At 49.7% G+C, this 13,377-nt stretch overlaps 1 protein-coding gene across 1 annotated transcript in view; it reads left to right on the top strand.

The window, feature by feature from the left end:
- The window catches only part of LOC140427357 (uncharacterized), a 164,300-nt gene that overhangs the window by 99,706 nt on the left and 51,217 nt on the right, over positions 1-13,377 (top strand). Inside the window, exon 12 of the mRNA XM_072512907.1 lies at positions 8,451-8,551. Within this exon, the coding sequence (XP_072369008.1) occupies positions 8,451-8,551 (101 nt within the window). The remainder of the gene's footprint in view (positions 1-8,450; positions 8,552-13,377) is intronic.

The following is a 13,377-nucleotide window of genomic DNA, read 5'->3' as shown; positions in this document are numbered from 1 at the left end:
CCACCACCCCCGCTGGACTCAATTTTAACAGGGGGTGAATGTGGTAAACCACTGTTGTACTTATATTAGAGGTTGTATGGTAGAACCTGCACTACAGGTTCGCCTGTGGCCTCTGCCTGCTGGCTCCGCCCAGGAGGCCGAGTATAAATATGTGTGCCCTCCAGCTTGCAGCCATTTCGCCAGCTGCTGTGGGAGGCCACACATCTGATACTAATAAAGCCTCAATTTGGATTCAACTTTCGTCTTTAAGTCAAATTGATTGTGCCTCAAGTGTAAGGGGGGCTTTAGAGATATGCAGGTGCAGAATTTTGTGAGAAAGACCTTTTCGAATTTCCCAATGGCACCACCCGCCTCGTTGTTGGAGGAGGTGCTGTCAGTGGGGGGGCTGGAGAGTGGGGTTGTCTCAACGATTTATGGTAGGATTATGAAGGAGGAGAAGGAGCCGATGGAGGGGGTCAAGGTTAAGTGAGAGGAAGAGTTGGAAATGGTGCTGGAGGAAGGATTACAGTACAAAGTGCTGTGAAAGGTCAATGCCTTGAATTTGTGTGCGAGGCTGGGATTGATTCAGCTAAAGGTGGTGTACAGGGCGCACTTAACGAAGGCGAGGATGAGCCAGTTGTTTGAATGGATGGAGAATAGTTGTGAGTCGTTTAGAAAGGGCCCAGCCAACCATGTCCATTTGTTCTGGTCCTGCCTGAAGTTGGGAAGGTATTGGCGGTCAGTGTTTAGCACCATGTCCTAGGTTTTGCATGTGGATCTGGAGCAGGGTCCTCTAGAGGCCATATTAGACTCGTGGACCTGCTGGAGATGCAGATGGGTGCAGGGGCAGGTCTTGGCCTTCGCCTCGTTGATTGCTCTCAGGTGGGTCCTGTTGGGTTGGAGGTCAGCTTCTCCCCCCAGTGCCTCAGCATGGTTGGAGTTTTTGGCCTTGGAAAGCGAATCAGAGATGATATTGAATGGCAGAACAGGCTCAAGGAGCCGAGTGCTTACTCCTGCTCCCAATTCGTATGTATGTACGTGCAGTTGAACTAGGACTGGGTAGGTGACTGGTTTTCATTAGATGCTGCTCTCAAGCAAGCATTAGATGGTGTGCAAGAGTAACATGGTATGAGTATCCATCAGATTTGCATCTGACCGCTATTCATTATGACATAGTTGAACTCAATAAAGCAGTGCATCAAAACTGTGCTCCACTACTACACCATGCTCGGTTTGCAAGCCATGTATTCCTGGAGGTTTATGAAATGACCATTCGCCTTCAGCCACCATACTCTCACATTCCTGCCACTAGTCACTTGACATATGTATCCCTGAGGTGCAATACTGTCCCATGATTTGGAAAGTGTCAATTATTCCTTACTCATGTAGATGATTTTTCCCATCTCCAATAGTTTAAACTAATAAATAAAGATGCTCAAAGGAAACATCAGAATTATTTTCTTTAGTACCCGAATGATCTTTCTTTGGTTTATGTTGCTTGCAGCAGAGTCTAGGACAGTGATAGGCAATCTAGGCTAGTGAGTGGACTTCATGAAAGGCCCTCGTTCATCTGAGTGGGCCGCAAGACTGAAATCAGGTACAATCATCATGTACCTCACTTCATTTGCCCTTGCTTTATGTGTGCATCACTTCAGTCATACTGGTAGGAAAAAAAACTACTTCGACGGAAATCAACGGAATGTGGCAACCTTACTATTATGTAGGCAATAGACAACAAAATGTCTCAAGGCGACTTCCAGTGACGGGGATGTGCTGAACGGACACGTGAAAGGTGGCGCCCCTTCAGGAGACTTGAAATTAGGCACTTTTAGCCCCAAAATAGACCGCTAAGCCCAGAGGAAAAAACTCACCCTCCTTCACCACCACAATGAACGAGGTATGCCAGGCAACAATTTGAGGAGCCGGAAGGACGGCAGAATCAGCAAAAGCCTGGAGAGGAAGATTGAGACAACGACAAACATGCGGGGCGACGAGGAATTGGCCGCATCCGAACGGGGTGGGCCGCCAGGACATAGTGCTCCAAATGCACAGGGCAGTCATCAAATTAGAGGTGATGGCGACGTTGAAGGCAGCGTTAGCAGTGACACTGGTCCCCTTTCAAGCGGCGCTGGAAAAGGTGGAGCGGCAACTGGAGACACAGGAGGCAATGATCAGAGATCTGGAGAAGGCTGAGGTCGACCAGATTGACTGGATTGCCTCACTGAGAACGGAGATGTCAAGGCTGGCGGTGACATAAGGGACGCTGAGGGGGAGGTTGAAGACCAAAACAATCGCTCTCTCTGTCAAAAGCCTCACACTGTGGGCCTACTGGGAGGTACCAAGGGCAGGAGCCCTACGGAGTACGTGGCCCAGATGCTGGGCAAGCTTGTTGGAGGGGAAAGCTTCCCCATGCCCCAGAGGTGGACAGAGCCCACAGGTCACTCCAGCCAAAGCCCAAAGCAGAGGACCAGCCGCAGGCCATCATCGTGAAAATGCACTGGTAGTAAGACAGGGAAAATATCCTGAATTGGGCAAGGCACACACGATCCTGTAAATGGGAGGGGCACTCAATCCCTGTGCATCAGGACAGAATTCAACGCAGCCAATACTTCGGGCCTATACAAAAGCCAAGTGCGGTTTGGGATGCTGTACCCCACCAAACTTTGGGTGACTTTCCAGGGTAGGGAGTACTACTTCACCGCACGGCAGAAACAGACACATTCATGTGGAAGCATGGGCTGGGAAGGCAGTGACACCAGCAGTGAAGCAGAACTGTAGTTTCATCAGTTTAAGAAGAATAAATTGGGAAAGCATGTTGGCGATGTGGTTCGCACTGCTGCCTCATGGCTCCGAGGACCCGGGTTCTATCCCGACCCGGGTCATTGTCCATGTGAAGTTTGCACATACTCCCCGTGTCTGCGTGTTTCTCACCCCCACAACCCAAAAAGATGTGCAGGGTAGGTGAATTGGGCACGCTAAATTGCCCCTTTACTAGAAAAAAAAAATTGGGTACTCTAAAAGAAGAGACTAATTGTACGGGATAGATTTGCCCCGTCTTCGATCTGACATTGAGTCTCAGGAAGAAGGGAGTGAGAGTAGTAGGACAAAGAAAAGGATGAGGAGGAGGAAAGGCGGGGGAGAGAAATGCAACAGGAGGGGAAGGTAAAGATCGCTCTGGGGGAGCACCACATGAGCGGGTGAGCTAACTCAGGGAAGTAGGGGGGTGGGGGCCACGGCATAACTCCCAACGGGGAGAGAGTCCCTAGCTGGGGGGGGGGGGGACAACTCTATATGGGGGGGAAAAGCTGGTGAGGGGTGGACATACCTCGGGGAAAAGACAGGAGGATGGGATAAAACACTACCTACGACAGATGCCACATGGCGACAAACGGAAACGAGCACTGCAAACAGCCATCTTGGATGGCCCCCAAACAAAGGGAAACCCTGGAGTGCAGGGGCACATCCATATGGCGTACACATGACCCTGGACAAAAGGAAACCCTGGAGCGCAGGGGCACAGCCACATGGTGAGCACGGTGACCAAGGACATCTTGGATGGCCCCCAAAACAAAGGGATACCTCGGAGTGCAGCAGCGTATCCACAAGGTAAGTATGATTGACCCCACAGAAAAAGGGGGGACAGAACCCCCTCCCGCCCATCAGAAAAGCCACCTCAAACGTCAGGGGACTTAATAGCCTGGTGAAAAGATCCAGAGTCTTTGCCCATCTGAAAAGTCTGAGAGCCAATATAGTGTTCCTTCAGGAGACCCACCTGAAGGAGAGGGACCAACTGCGGGTAAGAAAGAGCTGGGTTGGACAGACTTACCAATCATGCGATGCGATGGGATGAGGGCTAGGGGGTGGTCATACTGCTCAATAAGAGAACAGCATTACAGCGACGAGGGCGGTCAAGGATCAAGGCGGACTGTATGTCATGGTAAATGGTGTCCTGGAAGGGGCACCAGTGGTCCTTGTAAACGTGTACCCTCCCAAATGGGACATTGCAGAATTCATGAAGAAAATCATGGCAGAAATCCCCGACATAAACTCACACCGACTCATCATGGGGGGGACTTTAACTGTGTACAGGACCCAAGGGCAGACAGAAAGTCGGGGAAAGATAAACATGGCAAAGGAATTGAACGCCTTCATGGAACAGATGGGGGCAGTGACCCCATGGATGTTCACACACCTAGGGGTGAAGGAGTTCTCCTTCTTCTCCCAGGTACAAAGGGTATATACCAGGATCGACTTCTTTGTAGTGGAGAAAGCGGTGCTTCCAGGGGTAATAGGAGCGGAATACTCCGCAATCATAATCTCTGACCATACTCCACACTACATGGATGTAAGGCAGGAGACAGGCGGGGCTCAACCCCCCCATGGTGGCTGGACACAGCTCTCCTGGCCGATAAGGCATTCTGCGAACGGATATCACAGGCCATAGACGGGTACGTTACCAGCAACCCAAAGCATTACATCAATTTGGAAAACTTGCAGAATCTCACCCTCCACGTTCTGGCAGGCACTGAAGGCTGTGATAGGAGAGGAAATTATAGTACACAAGGCATGCAAAGATAGGAAGAAGAGGGAGGATCAGCAACAGCTGGTCAATTCCACACTGAAGGTGGATCGGCGGTACTCCTTTCTTAAAAAAAACATTTTATTAAGGCATTTATAATTTTATAACATAAACGGTACAAATATAAATATAAACATAGTGCAAAAAACATCCCCTCCTTTATTGCCTCTGCTGACAGTTTAGCTTTCCCCAAAGAAGCCACCTCCGGACGTACCCCAACGTTGACCCTCTCAGGGCGAACTTAATTTTCTCAAGTCTGAGAAATGCAGCCATGTTGCTAACCCGATGCTCTGATTTCGAGGGCTTCGAGTCCCTCTCCGTCTCCGGGATACCAAGGAGGCAAAGGCCAAAATGTCAACTTTTCTCGACCCCTGGACTCCCTGATCTTCCGACACTCCAAAGATCGCCACCTCTGGACTCGGCGCCACCCTTGTTTTAAGTACCGTGGACATGACATGCGCAAATTCCTGCCAGTATCTCCTAAGCTTCAGGCATGCCCAAAACATATGGACATGGTTTGCTGGTCCTCCCGCACACCTCACACACTTGTCCTCTATCCCGAAAAACATGCTCATCCGGGCCACCGTCATGTGTGCCCAGTGAACCACATTGAATTGTATCAGGCTGAGCCTGGCACATGATGAGGGCATGTTGACTCTGCTCAAGGATCCGCCCACAGACCAGCCTCTACTTCTCCCCCCCCCCCCCCCCCCCCCCCCCCCCCCCCCCCTCCAGCTCATCTTCCCATTTACCCTTCAGCTCATCTATCTGGGTTTCTTCCCAGTCCATAAGCTCTTTGTAGATATCCGAAACCTTCCCCTTCCCCGTTCTAGAAACTACCTTGTCCTGTATCCCCTGTGGCGGTAGAAGCGGAAAGGTCAAAACCTGCCTTCGCACAAAGTCCCTTATCTACAGATATCGAAACCTATTCCCTCCCAGCAATTCGAACTTCTCCTCCAAATCCTCCAAACAGAGAAAGCTCCCATTTATAAATAGATCCCCCATCCTCTCAATCCCTGCTCTCTGCCATTTCCAAAACCCCCCCATCCAGCCTCCCCGGAAAGATAGGAAGAAGAGGGAGGATCAGCAACAGCTGGTCAATTCCACACAAACCGGTGATTATCACAGATTGGAGCCCACATCGATGCCCCTCCACTTTCATATTCTTCCACCATTGCCCCCAGACTCACAGGGCCGCCACTACCACCGGGCCTCTGGAGTACTGGGCCGGCGTGAACGGCAGAGGAGCCGTTACCAATGCCCCCAAACTTGTGCCGTTACATGATGCCGCCTCTTCTCGCTCCCACACCAACCTTCTCCCCACTACCCACTTCCTGATCATGACTATATTTGCCGCCCAGTAGTAGTTACTAAAGTTTGGCAGTGCCAGCCCACCTAGACCTCGACTTTGCTACAGCAGCACTTTCTTTACTCGCGGGGATTTAGCCGCCCACACAAAACCAGAGATCACCCTAGTCACCTGTTTAAAAAAGGCCTTTGGTATAAAAATAAGGAGGCAATGGAAAACAAACAAAAATCTCAGGAGCACCATCATTTTCACGGTCTGTACCCTCCCTGCCAGTGACAGCGGGAGCATGTCCCACCTCCGGAAGTCCTCCTTCATTTGTTCCACTAGCCAGGTAAAATTTAACTTATGTAGCTGCTCCCATCCCCATGCCACCTGAATTCCCAAATAACGGAAACTCCCTCACTCTGAACGGCAGCTTCCCCAGTCTCCCATCCAGTCGCCTCGTCTGGATCGCAAACACCTCACTTTTACCCATATTCAATTTGTATCCCGAAAATTGGCCAAATTCCCCTAAGATCCGCATAATCTCCCCCATCCCCCTAACGGGTCGGAAATATATAGGAGCGGGCCGTCTGCGTATAACGAGACCCTATGTTCCACCACGCCCCCCCCCCCCCCCCCCCCCCCCGGACTATCCCCTTCCAGTCCTTTGATGTTCTTAGCGCCATTGCCAGTGGCTCTATGACCAAAGCAAACAACAGTGGGGAGATCGGCAGTACTCCTTAACCCCGACTGTGGAGCTACTCGCGGGAGGAAAAATCTACAGATAGACTTTGACCTGCTCTCCACTGGGAAAGCTGTGCATCAGCTCCTCCAAACACATGGAGACAAAACCAGCCGCCTGCTGGCTCACCAGCTGAGAAAGCAGGCGACCACGAGTGAAGTAGCTCAGGTCAAAGACAGAAGCGGGAGGCTAGTTGCTGCGCCATAAAAAAATCAAGAAAGCCTTCGCAACCTCCTGCCGAGGGCTATATACCTCTGAGCCCCTAGAGGGGGACTCAAAGATGAAGCAGTTCCTTGATGGACTGGACATGCTAGTCATCGGAGGAAGATAAGAGACGGGCCTGGAAGTACCATTAGAACTGGTGGAAATCATGGAGATGATCAACTACATGCAGGCGGGGAAGGCGCCGGGGCCAGATGGATTCCCGGTGGACTGCCACAAAAGATTACAGCTAATTGCACATTTGCGTGTTGCAAGAAGGCTCTTAGCTTTTTCAACATAAGGACCTAAATAATCACTTCATAATTTAAAAAAATATGAAACCGTATTTAAGTTAGTGAGAAACTGACTACAGTGTACCAATGAAATTAGTAAATTATTCTGTATTATTTTTAAAGTCATTTTTGTCATAATGTACACCAGTATATCATGGTGCAGACACACACACTGATGGACACACAGTGGGACCAATCAACACACACAACACCGCAGCCAATCACCAGTTAAAGCACACACACTATAAAGACAGGGGGCATCAGAGTTCCCGCTCATTTGAGCTGCAGCTTCCTAGTAGGACAGAGCTCACAGCCTGCAGCACAGACATTCACCATGTGCTGAGTGCATCGACTGGTTAGGACAAGGCAAAGGTCTTTAGTTAAAGCTAATATCGTGTTAACCCACAGTGAGAGTATGGTAAACTGTTAATGACTCAATAAAATAGTGTTGCACTATTTCAAGTGTTGGTGACCTGTATGTGTTCCACGGATCCAGAGCGCCCAACACAACAATTTTCAATTAGTTAAAAGCAGGCTACTCGTGGTGGACTAGGTCTTTTTATTAAAAATGCTTATTTTTTGTTCTGAACCAATTCTCAGCTGCCTTTATACACCTGCACCAGGTTACCATTGTCTTTTTTTAAATTTAGAGTAGCCAATTATTTTTCTTTTCCAATTAAGGGGCAATTTAGCGTGGCCAATCCACCTAACCAGCACATCTTTGGGTTGTGGGGGTGAAACCGACGCAGGCATAGGGAGAATGTGCAAACTCCACACGGACAGTGACCCAGGGCCGGGATTTGAACACGGGTCCTCAGCGCCGCAGAACCAGTGCTGACCCACATGCCGCCCATGGTTACCATTGTTAAATGTACCAAGGAATAATTATTTAATGATAATCTTAGTTCTGAAACGCTGCTCGATTATGATAATTCAGAGATGATTTTACATTTGGGATCATGTAAATACATTTGTGTGGAAATGGGAAGCATTACATCAATTTGGAAAACTTGCACAATTTGCACTTAGATTGCTGACTGCAACCAAAGCAGGAACTTACCAGTAAAAGCAGTGGCCACTATATCTGTTACATAAAGCATACCAAGCTTTGGCTAGTATATGGATTAATCAAGTACAAGGTGGATTTAAAAAATGATTTACTTGCTCTCGGTGTACTATCAAATCTCAGCAGCAATTTATTGTCAGTGAGTTGAATAAATTTCAAAATGAATGCCATATTAGTTATAGGCTTGTATTCGAGCATGGGCTACTTTAAAATTTAAAGCTTTTTGTTTCTAAAATAAAATGCATTTCAAATTACTTCTGTATATAACCAATATATGGTTTGGTTTATTCCATTGATAGCAACAGCTACGTTCACCAGACAATGGAATTACAGGATCAGAAGGTTGCAAACCCACTACAGTTATAAAAACACTGGATTCTGAGCAATCACAAACTGAAAGGTATTCATACAGTTCTCAGAAATATAAATAATTAAATAACTGCATCCCATGTGTAATATAAATGCATGAAAATAGTCAGCATGCTGCTTCCCTAATAAGTATTTCCAACTTTGTAATCGAAATTTCAGATTTTCAGAATTTTAACTTTGTATTAGAATTCAATGTATATTTTAAGCAAAGCTTTTTTTTTTACCCCAACAGTCCTTGAGGTCTAGATCTTAAAGAGACTCCTTCAAATTTACACACTTTCCAGCTTCCTTGTACTTAGAAAAGTCCCATAATTGTATTTGCAGTAATCAAATGGATTTGTTTGGTGAATTCATGGCCTGATGAAGGTGCTGAGTGTTAATGCTGGTAATTGAACATTTCCTCATGGGTCGAAGACTAGCAGGAAATTTTGTGGAAACATAAAGAAATCATTCAACACTGCTAAGGTTTCAAATGGCTGGTGGCAAGCAAATATGTGGTGGCTGTGTTACAGTTCACTCAGGGAGCAGATGCGGACTTTCAATTAATCACACAGTGCTGCAGCACAGGCCCCCAGTCAAGGGGGGGGGGGGAGGGGATACAGAGAGGTGACTGTTGTGGGAACATCAATCAGAGCGTTGGTAGCTCCAGATTTGTTGATAGGCTTACCTATCAGCAGGCAATACAGAACAACGTTGGATGCTGATTGGCGGACTCCACTTTAGAGCGGGAAAACAGACATGAGGTGGTGGAGACCTAGAGCAGTTCAGAGAAGTCTCCTGAATTGGTGTAAAGTTTCTGAACTTTCATTGAGCAAAGGTGCAAAGCAGCAGCAGGGTTTCTGGCAGTCGGTCTGGCAGGCAGCATGAGGCAAAAGTGAGGTCGTCGACCTAACGTCGGGGTGCAAGCCTGTAAAAGCCTTCACCAAGGCAAGGATGAGGCGCTGGCCAACAGCCGGAGAGGATCAATCGGCAATTTGACCTCCAAACCAGGGCTGAGGAGTGGGTGGGTGGACAACCAACCGAAAAGAACAGAGGCCAGATAGCTAGCAGCCTCCCAGGAGCAGCGGAGTCACTCAACCAGAGCCAGATGCCAGTCAGGCAGCAGAGCTGGGAGTGAGAGGGCTGGGCAGCAACCAGACTGGGTGGTGGGGATGAGAGAGAGAGCAGAGGCCAGGCCCCAGATAGCCAGCAGCAGCAGGCAGGCAACCAGCCTGGAGCACATTTGGCCATTTAGGCTCGAGGGCCGGCCACCCAAGCGAGAGGTGAGAGGTGAGCAGAACAGCAGTCAGGAGGTGCGAAGAAGGCCAGCCAAGCGGCAGTGCCATGTCTCGGGGAATCTGGGAGTAACGGCCCGCGGACGACTTGACCAGAGCCAGAGGCCAACCCGGCAGGGCTGACAGCGCGAGGACTGGGCAACAACCAACATCTTCTTGTTGTTTTTGCATGTTGAATTTACTGTCTTTTTTGTGTCAATCATTTCTCTCTGATTGTGGTGTCTTTTATGATAGCTGGCTTGCCTTGACCATCCATCCACAGCTTTCCGAAAATTGCCAGCAGCCAGTTACTCTGATAGGATTTTGGCAGTGACCTCCAGCTCATCCTCACACCAATTATTTTCACAATTTCCATAAGCTTTGTTTAAATCGTCACTGCTTTTGAGTAGCTTAGACATTCGGCTGCTTTTGCTTAAGGAGGCATCGTTCGACAGAAGAGTCAGAAAACTTATTCACGAATCATTGAAATCAAGACAGATCATTCCTAGTCAACATGAAGAGACACTATGAATCTGGCAGTCAGAAACACAGGAAGTTGAAGGTGAGGCAAGAGGACGAACCTAGGCAAAAAGAAAGTTTGGCACATGACTTTTAAAAGTTTGAAGTATTGAGCAGTGCTCAAACTGGACATTCATCCTCAACAACAACATCCACAAAAGGTTTTGGTGACTTGTCTGAGGACTTCAACCTGCCAATTAACAGAGACAACACATCACCTGAAAAACTTGGAACAAGATGTGGACTCTGAAATGGAAATTACAAGATACTGAGATACTTACAAGATACTCAGTGCTGAGCTTCTGACAGGGCAGTGCTCTCTCAGCCCTGAGCCTCGGACAGCGCAGCGATCCCTCAGTGCTGAGCATCTGACATTGCATTGGATTTGTTTATTGTCAAGTGTACAGTGAAAAGTATTTTTCTGCGTGCAGCTCAAACAGATCATTTAGTACATGAAAAGAAAAGAAAAAGAAAATACATATTAGGGCAACACAAGGTCCACAATATAAATACATAGACACCGGCATCGGGTGAAGCATACAGGAGTGAAATATTAATCACGTCAATCCATACGAGGGTCGTTTACGAGTCTGATAACAGCGGGGAAAAAGCTATTTTTGAATCTGTTTGTGCGTGTTTTCAGACTTTTGTATCTCCTGCCTGATGGAAGAAGTTGGAAGAGTAAATAAGCCGGGTGGGAGGGGTCTTTGATTATGCTGCCCACTTTCCCCAGGCAGTGGGAGGTGTATATAGAGTCAATGGACGGGAGGCAGGTTCGTGTTCACGACTCTCTGAAGTTTCTTGCGGTCTTGGGCCGAGCAGTTGCCATACCAGGCTGTGATACAGCCAGATAGGATGCTTTCTATGGTGCATCTGTAAAAGTTGGTAAGAGTCAATGTGGACATGCCAAATTTCCCTAGTTTCCTGAGAAAATATAGGCGCTGTTGTGCTTTCTTGGTGGTAGCGTCAACGTGGGTGGACCAGGACAGATTTTTGGTGATGTGCACCCTTAGGAATTTTAAACTGTTAACCATCTCCACCTTGGCCCCGCTAACCAGCTCTTTAGTTTTGCTGGCATTGAGGGATAGATTTTTGTCTTTGCACCACTCCAGAAGGTTCTCTGGTGCTTAGTTCCCTCAGTACTGAGCTTCTAACAACGCTGCGCTCCCTCGGTACTGAGCCTCAGACAGCGCAGCGATCCCTCAGTGCTGAGCCTCCGACATCGCAGAGCTCCCTCAGTGCTGAGCCTCTCACAGTGCTGCGCTCTCCCAGTGCTGAGCCTTTTACAGCACTGCGCTCCCTCAGTGCTGAGCCTCCGACATCGCAGAGCTCCCTCAGTGCTGAGCCTCCGACATCGCAGAGCTCCCTCAGTGCTGAGCCTCTGACATCGCAGAGCTCCCTCAGTGCTGAGCCTCCGACATCGCAGAGTTCCCTGTGGTAGTCACCACTGTTTGTATATATTACGTATATGAGAAGTAATACAGTAAGTACTACAGGTACAGGGGTAGATCCCTGCCTGCTGGCTCCGCCCACTAGGCGGAGTATAAATGTGTGTGCTCACCGAGCTGCAGCCATTTCGGCAGCAGCTGCAGGAGGGATCACATCTCTGCTTAATAAAGCCTCGATTACTCTCTACTCTTGTCTCGTCGTAATTGATAGTGCATCAATTTATTAAACAGAGATTTTACAGTGATGGACCTACGCATCAAGCCAGATCACCTGCAGCTGCACCCTCAAGCAGACAACACCACATCGGCCTTCGACCACTGGCTAGCTTGCTTTGAAGCCTACATCAGATCAGCGACAGAACAACCCTCAGAAGCACAGAAGCTCCAGATCCTGTACACACGGTTGAGCTCTGATATTTTTCCCCTTATCCGGGTCGCGGCCAACTACGCTGAGGCCATGGCGCTTCTGAAACAGAACTACACCTGTCCGATCAACAAACTCTACACCAGGCACCTCCTGTCCACGCGGCGACAACTCCCCGGTGAGTCATTGGAAGATTTCTGGCGTGACCTGCACGCCCTGGCAAGGAACTGCGAATGCCAGGCAGTTTCGGCCATTGAACACGCCGAACTCCTAATCAGGGACGCTTTCATTACGGGCATAAGGTTGGAGTACATCCGCCAGCGCCTCTTAGAACGGGGTATGCTCGACCTCACGGCGACCAAGAAAATCGCAACCTCACTAACGGTAGCCTCCCGTAATGTACAAGCGTACACCCCCGACCGCACAGCGTCCACCTCCTCGTGGACCTCACCAGCGATCACGCCCAGCCAACCCCAAGCCGGCGCAGTGCGGCTGCCAGCCAACCCCAGGGGGCCCAAGTGCTATTTCTGCGGCCAGACAAAGCACCCCCGGCAGCACTGCCCTGCGCGGAACGCAATCTGCAAGGTCTGCGGGAAGAAGGGACATTTCGCTGCAGTGTGCCAGGCCCGGTCGATCACCGCTGTAACCAGGCCCATTGTTCCTGCACCCCCCATGTGCGACCCGTGCGCGCCACCATTTTCGTCCCCGCAACCCACGTGCGGCCTGTGGGCGCCGCCATCTTCCTCACATCAGAACACGTGCGGCCCGTGGGCGCCACCATCTTTAATGCCGCCCGCCAGGTGTGCCTGTGAGCGCCGCCATCTTCGGCGCCATTTTGGACGGCGCCTCAGGACCCCTGCTCGTCAGGTACCTCATCGGGCCGCTCATCGCCCGCAACCGCCGCCGACCAGCCCGGGGCCCACCAACACCAGCCGCAGCTTGCCTCCATCCCGCTCGACCAGTCCCGGCCACACAACCCCGCAACCGCGACAATGACGGTGAAAGTCGATGGCCACAAGACACCTTGCCTTCTCGACTGCGGGAGCACGGAGAGCTTCATCCACCCCGCTATGGTAAGGCGTTGCTCCTTTGCAGAACACCCCATTACCCAATGAATCTCCCTGGCCTCCGGATCCCACTCCGTGGAGATCCGGGGGTTCTGCACCACCACCCTCACCGTCCAGGGCGTAGAGTTCAGCAACTTCTGGCTCTACGTCCTCCCCAACCTCTGCGCTGCCTTGCTACTCGGCCTGGACTTCCAGTGCAACCTCCA

The sequence above is a fragment of the Scyliorhinus torazame genome, chromosome 7 (assembly GCF_047496885.1).
Source record: "Scyliorhinus torazame isolate Kashiwa2021f chromosome 7, sScyTor2.1, whole genome shotgun sequence".
Taxonomy (NCBI): domain Eukaryota; kingdom Metazoa; phylum Chordata; class Chondrichthyes; order Carcharhiniformes; family Scyliorhinidae; genus Scyliorhinus; species Scyliorhinus torazame.
The sequence above is the reverse complement of the archived record's forward strand: the minus strand, read 5'-3'. Positions and strand labels throughout refer to the sequence as shown.